At 34.5% G+C, this 10,138-nt stretch overlaps 1 protein-coding gene across 1 annotated transcript; it reads left to right on the top strand.

Annotated features, from left to right (window-relative positions):
* The first annotated feature begins 461 nt into the window (after positions 1 to 461).
* Positions 462 to 8,228, top strand: fam83c (family with sequence similarity 83 member C). Its single transcript, XM_051111409.1, has 4 exons — positions 462 to 1,178; positions 1,825 to 1,992; positions 2,357 to 2,481; positions 6,231 to 8,228. Exons 1-4 carry the CDS (start codon positions 675 to 677, stop codon positions 7,180 to 7,182), a joined length of 1,749 nt encoding a protein of 582 aa, XP_050967366.1. The 5' UTR covers positions 462 to 674; the 3' UTR covers positions 7,183 to 8,228.
* The last annotated feature ends 1,910 nt before the right edge of the window (positions 8,229 to 10,138 follow it).

Genomic DNA, 10,138 nt, shown 5'->3' with positions numbered 1-10,138 from the left:
TTCTTGCTATATATGCAGTTATATTATGGGTCGTTGTCATGAATTGTACTCGTGATGGAGCGGTAGTGGAGCGTTCTTCGAGCGAGTAAAAACCACAGCGCTCCGACTTTTAAAATTTCCGCTCCTCACTCCATTAAAAATCACACCGCTCCACTCCGCGCGCCGCTCCCACTCCACTCCGCTCGCATACTCTGATTAGGACGTCTTTAAAGGCGATTTTCTCAATATTTTGATTTTTTTTTGCACCCTCATATTCCAGATATTCAAATAATTGCATCTTGGCCAAACATTGTTCTATCCTAACAAAGCACACATCAATGGAAAGCTTATTTATTCATCTTTCAGATGATGTGTACAACTCAATTTTAAAAAATGGACCCTTATGACAGGTTTTGTGGTCATATGTTAAATCGGCTTGCCATAGTTTTCTTTCCACATGACGTCAGAGGAGGTGGAGCAGCTGGATGAACAGGGCAGGTGAGCGCGCAGGTGGAGCGCAGCGTAGAGTTTCCCAGCAGCTCACAACAATACTCGGAGAGGCCTCTTGGAATAACGCACTCCAACTAACATGACACAAAACAAGGTCAGCTTTGGAATACACCTGCTTTAATAACCGAATGCTTGCTTGAGCTGTTGTAAAACTCAGATTACTTGGACAAACATCAGTCGTGGAAATGATGAATTCAGAGGCTTTGCGTCCGACCCCGAATCCTGCGCGTAAAGCGCTCGGAAAGCTCGCCACCAGGCTGGAGGAGGTGAAGAACCCCTGGAGACAAGGATCAACGCTCGAACTCAGCCACAATGAAACCGCTCGGCTCGCCACCGACGCGCTCCTGGAAAGCGGCGAGAAGGAGTATAGAAAGGTCTTGCATGACGAAAGAGAAGTCAACTTTTTGTCCTCTGTGGAAATACGCTACATCACCGAGAATGTGGCCAAAAGTGGCGGCGTGGACAGCGGGACTAATGGAGTGGACATGGAGGAAATTGACACGGTGTCCGAGCTCACTTCAGGGACTTACTTCCCCATGATGTCCGACGAGGAGCCGCCACTCTTGGAGCTGGGCTGGCCGGAGGTTTCCAGCCGATTTGGACCCACAGAAGCGCAAATACACTTCCAGCGGGACAAGTCGCAAAATATCAAAGATCTCATTCGATCTCTTATTAGTAAAGCCAAGAAGGTGAGAACAACAGAAACCCACTCATACCCTCAAAAAATGTGCAAAACATTTGGCTAATGTTGTTTCCTTGTGGTTTACAAATATGTTTTCCACGAAACTTGCATTTCTGCGGCTTTGTATGTGACGCGTGACGTCACACGTAAACAAAATACTTTTTAACACTTTTCAGATAGATTTATTTGAATTCTTTCAGTGCTTTTATTCAACTGTAACTTTTATGCACCACAAACTGTGCTTAAGAAATAATCAGACTCCTAAAAATAAATGTTTTTGAAATACAAGTATCAAAACAGTGAAGCTTTTCACAATATAAAGCTTGTTTAAAAACAGTGCTGTTCAGAAATCCACTAAAAATCAGCAGTTAAGCAGGTTAAGCCAAGTTTGTTTTGAAAAAATGCAATGCAATTACGTTCAGACATTTTATAAGTGTGACTTAAATGTCCTAATGTTTTAAAGTCACTAAATGTGAATTTAGCTGAGATAGCTATTGGAGAATTTGAAACTGCATAAGAAGTACATTAAACATCACGTGCAATTAAATTGCTTGATCATCATCATGTGAATGCAATACGGCAATTAATGATGCATTTTTAAAGCTTGTGGTTTATTTGAATGCACGCCTTAACAACTTTTCTGTACACCTCAGGTTATCGCTGTAGTCATGGATATTTTTACAGACGTCGACTTGTTCTGTGACCTAATGGAGGCGTCTAACAAGCGTCGGGTTCCAGTTTATATTCTGCTGGATGAGAAGAATCTCAGCTATTTTTTGAACATGTGCTCAGAACTGGACGTCCAGAATTCACACTTGAGTGTAAGTCAAACGCTGATGCTCTCAGAGGTTGTGTCATCCAGCTCATGAGTTCTTGCACATAATACGTCTTAAGAAAGTTTTCAATAAGATGGGTGTTTTCAGATTTGTATATGAATGCATCTGTCAGACAGCAAAATAGAAGTCTATTGTAAGTTTCCGTAAATACGTCTATTATGTCATGCAGATCAAAAGCCAAATGTCATGTTGAATGAGCACACATTTCAAAAGCATTTTTGTCAGCTTTTTATTCTGTTACTATTATTAATATTTGTGTACCAGAGCTCAGATTCCAGTTGTAGTCACAATATACTCTGTTTTTTATCAAGTGATTGATTAACTTTTATTTAATGCTGCTTTGTTTCAGAACATGAGGATAAGAAGTGTATGTGGAGACACGTATTGCACCAAAAGTGGGAAGAAATTCACAGGTCAGGTTCAAGAGAAATTCATGATCATTGACTGCGAGGAAGTCATAGCAGGATCATATAGGTATGTTAATTGTGTTGTTGTGATTAAGTTAACAAAACACATTATGTAATCATAGTTTTTCTTTACCAAAATAACATAATTACCGCAGTTATGTTTACTGTTGTAAATCTTAATGCGATCCTTTAAGTGATGGTGCTTTAAAAGTCATTTTGTTTAAATTATGACCAAGATTAACCACAGTGTTAAATGTTGACTGATAACCACATTAAATCTATAAATGGCTGTACCAATGATTTAATAAAGGTATATGAATTAACAGCAAAAATCTTTATGAACCAATAATACATGACAGGGCCAGACCAGTGTTATTTTATTTTTTCAATTTATTTTATTTATTTTTATTGTACAGTTAATTATGTTTTTATGAATATTTGAAATATTTTTGAGTTTTCATTTTAATTTTAGGTGTTTTTTTTTTTTATTTTTCATTTGGATTCATTTGGATTTCATTTTTTAGTTGTTATATATTTGGGTTTCATTTACTTTAATTTCAAGTTTTACCACAGTGTTAAAATTATGTTGACTACTTACCACGTTAAATCTATAAATGGCTGTACCATCTTTATAAATTGATAGTTTAGTACATTTAGTAGACCAGTGTTATTTTATTTTTTCTATTTTATTTATTTTTAATTTACTGTCAAAGTTTTTATTAATATTTTGAATATTTTCTGTTTACATTTTCATTTTAATTTTAGTTTTTTTTTCATTTATATATATTTTTTGTTAGTTTTATATAGGTTTAATTTATTTCAATTTCAGTTTTGTTTACATTATGACCAAGTTTTACCACAGTGTTAAAATTATGTTGACTACTTACCACATTAAATATATAAATATCTCTACCATTGATTTAATAAATGGTTTATGAATTAACAGCAAAAATCTTTATAAACCGATAGTTTAGTACATGGCAGTGCCAGACCAGTATTAGTTTAATTTAATTTAATTTTTTTTTTTTTTTTTCTAATATTTTCTGTTTTTATTTTAATTTTGGGTATTTTTATTTTTCATTTGGTTGTGCTTTTTTAAGTTAGTTTTAAGTTGTTTTAGATTTAGTTCTGTTTTAATGGTCTATTAATTTCAATTTTCAAGTAATTATACACAAACAAATGTAATTTTCTGCCTGGATATTATCCAGTAATTTCACTGACATTTCCATGAACCCTAAAAACACAATATTATGGGAAATTCCTTTTTCTATAACAAATTTAAACAGTACATTGTGCCCTATTTTTACAGAGTGCTTCAACTTAAACGTTTTTCACTTATTTGCTAAGACAACATTTCCAATTTCTAGTTATTTAATTTTTTTTTTAATCTAATATATATTTAATTTCATTTATTTCAGTAAACAAAAGAGTTTTAGGTAGTTTTAGTTAATCAAATTAACACACTGTCAGACCTGCTGTACCTGCTAACCAGTATGTTAGTGTAGCGTGTCACAGCAAGATTTTTCAAAGTCAACTATGCCAGAACCACACACATTTTTCACAGGAGGAATTCTGTTGCTTTAAATTATTCATGTTGAAATACCCATCAGTCCAGGCTTATCTCATGTCACTCATATCACTCTGTATTATGTAAATCATTTTATCGCATGGCAGCGTTCTGGCAGGAAGATGACAGGACATGCACCTCATGCGCTCCAGCAGACATCTGTAGACTTGAGCAGCTTAGCAATGAAAACATGATGATTCTGCATTCTCAGGCACAGTGTTGCCTCAGCATCAGCATTAGCCTCAAAGCCATCGTAGTTGTCAGCTTTCAAGCCTCGGTGGCTAATTTGATGGGTTTTTGAATGCACTATATTGATTTTTAATAATTATGCTTTAGACTCAACGAGCGTTCCTAAGTCTTGCATGGATTTGTTTGAAAGCTTTGCTAATCTGCTCTTCAGTTAAGATGATTAAGAATTATTAGGGGGAATGAGTTTGTGAAGGAGTTGTCTTGTTATTTCAGGGTTAGTGCGACTGATAGCAGCCTGTGGATATATTTATGCTTGTTAGCACACAGTAGTGTGGAAAGTGGGTGAGGCCACACTCATGTGTTAAATGCTTTGCCCATATAATAGACCACAGGGAGTTTTGTTTGACTAGAAGTCCATACAGTTCAAAGGAAAATTGATTGCAAACATAGTAATAACAATTTAGACTTTTTAGGTCTTAGTCACCGGAAAGGAAGTAATTAACAGAGATGCATGCATGATGGAATAGTTTTGCTCTCTTCTGTGCTCTCTTAACCCTGGAAAGCCTGACGTATGAAATAATATTTCTAGTATTTTTAAAACAGAACAGTTTATTGAATTTGAAAAATCAGAAAGTTTGCATATGTGTTTTTTGTTTATATTTAACACATCAAGCTTTTATGGTTCATATATGTGACCCTGGACCACAAAACCAGTCATACGGGTCAATATTTTTATATTGAGATGCATACATCATCTGAAAGCTGAATAAATAAGCTTTCCATTGATTTATGGTTTTTAAGATAGGACAATATTTGGCCAAGATAAAACTACTTGAAAATCTGAGGGTGCAAAAACATGAAAATATTGAGAAAATCACCTTTAAATTGGTCCAAATGAAGCTCTTAGCAATGCATGTTACTAATCAAAAATTAAGTTTTGATGAATTTACAGTAGAAAATTTGGCATAAAAAAAAAAAAGATAATTTTGACCCATGCAATATATTTTGGGCTATTGCTACAAATATACCCGTGCTATTTATGACTTGTTTTGTTGTCCAGGGTCACATATGGAGCTCATAGTTGAGGAGGAAAATACACCTCAGTTTTATTTTGATGTTACTGATATTTATTTGGCTAAAAAGTAAGGTGAAATTCTGTTAGCTGGTAATGAAAATCAATGAGATTTTTATAAAACTGTAGCAGTTACATAATATGCATATAAATATCAGTTGTCACTCTATATCTCTCAATAATATGCCTTAGTAAGATGACATTTAATGCAATGCAATGCAATGCAATGATAAACTTACCTTGACAGCATGATTTTTCTAAAAATTATGTGTGGATAATCAAGTAGACCAAGCTATATAAAATGGATTCATGTTTATGTTATAAAAGTCATTAGATTTGACTGGAAAAAGACCACGACCTAAAGGTAGAAATTTTCAGAATTGTCCTAAATGGTCTTTTACTCGCTAAAAAAGTATGAACTATCAATCAGATGTCAAAAGGCATGTAGTAGATTATGCAACTGATTTTATAGCAAAGTTTTGACCATGTTGTTCATTTACAGGCCTTCAGATATGTTACAGTGAATTTTATAGGGTTAACCTAGAAACCGGAAAAGTGTCATGATCTAAAGTAAAGCTTATCACATGCTCTTTTACTTCAATATTATGCAACACATTTGAGCAGTACCATAAACAGATGGTTAGCTTGAACATAGTTAAACACTTGTTAGCATAAGTCATCTGAACCGTCCATAAAATGGGCTGGACAGAATCTTTGAACCTCATTTATGAAACACAAGCACAACAAATTTCCATGCAACGATTTATGCAAGAATCTTGTTCTGCTCATGTTTCATGAATAAATTCATTTGTGTTGATGGGACATTTTTATGTGTCAAATTTTCCATAATTTGTCCAAGAAAAACTTCAAAATGCTTCCAAAATTAATTAATTAAATGAAACCAAACTGATTTTTGTGTAACAGTGTTATCTATAGAAAAAAATTAGGTTAAGCTACAAAAATTAATTTTTTGCTCTCTCCCTTTTAGTTTTACATGGCTTTCCGGCATGGTTCACAACAACATGTTAATGCACTTCTCCGGGCACGTTACGGAATGCTTTGATCGTGAATTCCGCTGCATGTATGCAGATTCCCAAATAATAGACCGTTTCCACAATCCAGATGAAGACGGGCTGCCCGGTTACTCTTACCACATGCCAGTACCAAACTTTGGCATGGACTTTCTTGCAGACTACGGCAAAGGGGAGCGAGTGTATTCGGAGCACTCCAGTAGCCAATCCAGTGACAGCGTTTCCAGCATCAAAGCAGCTCCTCCAGGCATGAAACCTATTAAAGTCACACCTGACAAAAAGAACCCGGAAAACTCACAAAAGCCTCCAAACAGGAAGGGCGTCACGAGTCCGGTGCTTCAGAAGCCTTTGGGACCCCACATCGGAAGAGGTTCTCCGAATGGGACTCTCCAGAGTCATGTGGTCGATCGCACTTCCATAGGTCAGTCGGCTGGTGTGGAATGGTCCAAAATGGGAACGACGGATTACCTACGCTCAAACATTCCAGGACAGACGTCCAAAATCCAGGCTTTGAATCTCTACAGTTCTCCAAAACCTCCGTCGCCAACTCTAGGCGACAACAAGAACGCCTCCAAACATCGACTTCCCGCACCGTTCATCAGTAAGTTCACGGATTTGTTCAGCTCGAAAGAAAAGGACTCCCATTATTTCCAGAAGATTCCTACTCACTCCTCTCCGTTCGGCGGGCCGGATCTTTCTCAGAACGAACCGGAGAGTAAGCAGGGTCCTCCTCCACCAGGACCGATGCCGACGGACAGGAAGGGCCAGGAGAAAAGGATACATAGGCAGGACGAGAAACGCATGACGTTGGGTCACAGCAAATTGGACCTTCTCAACCAGTACAACAAGTTAAACAAATCCAAAGGGGTATACAGTCGATTTGAGCTAAAGAACAACTTACCTCAGTAATGCCAGGACAGACTGGTTGACTCTTGTACATTGCAGTTATTGTGATTGTGCAAAGGAACGATGGTTTTCTTGGAGTGCGATTGTTGGGCTTTTTCTACACAAGGCTAAATATCAACTAGGATTGAGGGGCGAGGAGTGTTTTTCATGCGTTTGTATTTTTATTGAAACTAAATGCTTAGTACTAATGCTGCCTGCAAGGTCTTCTGGGACATTTAGGAAATCATATTCATGACGTGTTCAAGTGATTTTGGACCGAGGCTGTAGTGCTAAAACAACAGCATGAAGAGTAAATAATTTGCTCTGGGAATATATATATCTAATTAAATCATATATTATATATATAATTAAATCATATATATTAAATCATATATTTATGTTATTCAAAATATTGTGTTAATGTTATTCATCAGTATTTTCTTTTTGCCACAGAAAATGAGAAAGGTAGTTTGGTCTCGCAGATGTGTTGTGTTATAAACCAATGAAAATTTGAGGATTTTTTTTTAACTTATTATTTTTATGTTATAGTTTGTTTGGAGAAGTCACCTAACGTAACACATAGTATGTAAAATATTTTCAAAATCATCATAGCTCCTTCTTAAGGTTTTTTTTTTTTTTTTTCCCAAACAACATTTTCCAAATCCACAACAAAAATAAAGGGATATTTATATATATATATATATATATATATATATATATATATATATATATCACTTTAATTGCTTAGAAAAGCACCTATAAATTGCCATTAGAGTGAAATTACTGAACCTAAACATAGGAGCCTGATTAAAAAAAATGCTCATTTTAGATTAAATTTTCAGATATATATAAATATAAATAAATAAATAAATAAATAAATATATATATATATGCAAGGTTTTTGCATATACATAATTTATTTACTGTAATTTTTATTTAGTTTAATCTAAAATGCTTTTTAATTTTTTTAAAATAATTTAAATAAATGTAAATAATTCAAAATTTAAACAACAGTGTATGTTAGTAATTAATATATTTACTGTTTTACAGTACTATAAAAAAAGAACGTTTTAACTTTTTAGTAAATTAAAAAATGGCAAGTAATTTAAATAAAAAATTTGTAAAAATATTTTATTAAAAAAGCTGTTTATTTGAAAATGTTGTATACATATATAATATTAATTATTATTAATTAAATAATTATATATTATTTAAAATATTATATATATATATATATATATATGATTTTATAGTTTTTTTTTTTTAGTTGACTTACTTGCATGGTTTTTGCATGATGCATTTTTTTTGTTTTGTTTTTGTTTTTATACATGGCACTAAATTCTGTCTTACCACATTCCCACGTTTTCCCACTGTTGATTACAGCGTTGTTGTGGCTCATGTTGTAAATATGATCATTCTTACATGATTTGAAGGCAGCGTTAGTACTTTGTACCAGTACATAGTACTTTCAGTAGTGTGAAGAACCTAGTGTACATACAAACCATTACTTCATGGGGCATTTTGTACTTTTGATGTTTTTTTTTTTCTATCCGCCACTTCAGCTGGCAACGCAGATGGTGTTGATTTAAATGTAGCCACTCTGTCTGCCACTAAGTATTACCCTCGGATAGCATGAGGAGGTTACGCGCATAGTCTTCCAAACGTTCTCATGTGTTTGTACTAAAATGTGATTCTCATGTCACTGAAGACATGCATTTAGAGACTCTAAAATGCACTTTGGGTAACGCTGCAATTAGCTGCTTAACTGTAAAGTACTGTATTAATTCAGTGAGGCCTGGACTCGCTGCATCTCACAGTGGACTCTGATGCAATAGAAGCTAATTGCAAGGAAAACATTATTGTTTTTATTAAACTTTTCCCTTTTTTTGTTATTTACCAGTGCTAATGAAGCGGATTTGTGTGTGGAAGTGTTTTCGACAGCCTACGTTGAATGCTAATTAGCATTTGATGGATTTGTTGTCACTTTTTATGCATGTTTGACCTGTTGATAGTCTCAAATACGTTCTTAATCTAGAAGCTATTAGGAGATACTGTGAATAGTTGAGCTTGAAAAGAAGATGCACTCCTCAGATGTTGAAGTTTTTCTTGTAGGACTGATTCAGAATCGACTTTGGTCACCAAACACCTTCATACAGCTGAGAAATTGGAGATCTTGAGTAAAGGTACAATAGCTATAAAGTAAAAGTGCTGATGCAAGATCAGGTTCATATCCACATCAACATAAATATCTGCTAGATAGCAGCAGATCCTTTTACAGTTTAATTATTTAAAATGTTTGAACATAATTACAGATCTGGTAAAGTGCTAACTTTTATTACAAAAGCCAATAACCGCCGATCCACCTGCTGAACACCGACTTGAAAATGTTTTTTCTAATGCCTTGAACATACTTTTGCATTACTAGTAACCCAGTTAGTGCCTACGATAGTTATTAATTCTAAACGGTTATTATTTTTTGCTCACCGTTTTGTCTTGGTAGTGCTTTTTTGCCTTCCGGTGACTTGCTTTTTGTTGTTTGCTTTTGTATGCACATATGAAAATCAGACATTATAAAATGTGATCTATTAGCATAACTGTTTTGGGAGTTTTAGATGTGTAACATGCTTTTACAATTGCAGATCTTTACATGTCATGTTTTACATGTGACTTGCAGAACTTTTCCAACAGTGTTACCAAAGACTACCATAAATCAATAAAGTTTATGTTTCTGTTTTTCAAACTGAATTTTGTAAGTGTAGTAACAAACAAGCATGTTTTAAAGAGGTAAATGTTTTTAAATTCATAATGGCTCAATTAGTGTTGGGGAAATTACTGACTAAAAAACTAAAAAGAGTACCATTGCTAAGTTTGCAGTCATAGCGAGTAAGGCGAGAAGTAAATTGAGGTCTGATTCATTTCCGTAAGTTGTTTGTTTTGGACATTTTTCTTTAATGAATTATAATTTCAATGCCATTACTCA

The sequence above is a fragment of the Labeo rohita genome, chromosome 6 (assembly GCF_022985175.1).
Source record: "Labeo rohita strain BAU-BD-2019 chromosome 6, IGBB_LRoh.1.0, whole genome shotgun sequence".
Taxonomy (NCBI): domain Eukaryota; kingdom Metazoa; phylum Chordata; class Actinopteri; order Cypriniformes; family Cyprinidae; genus Labeo; species Labeo rohita.
Note: the sequence above shows the minus strand (reverse complement) of the source record. Positions and strands in the feature narration are given on the sequence as shown.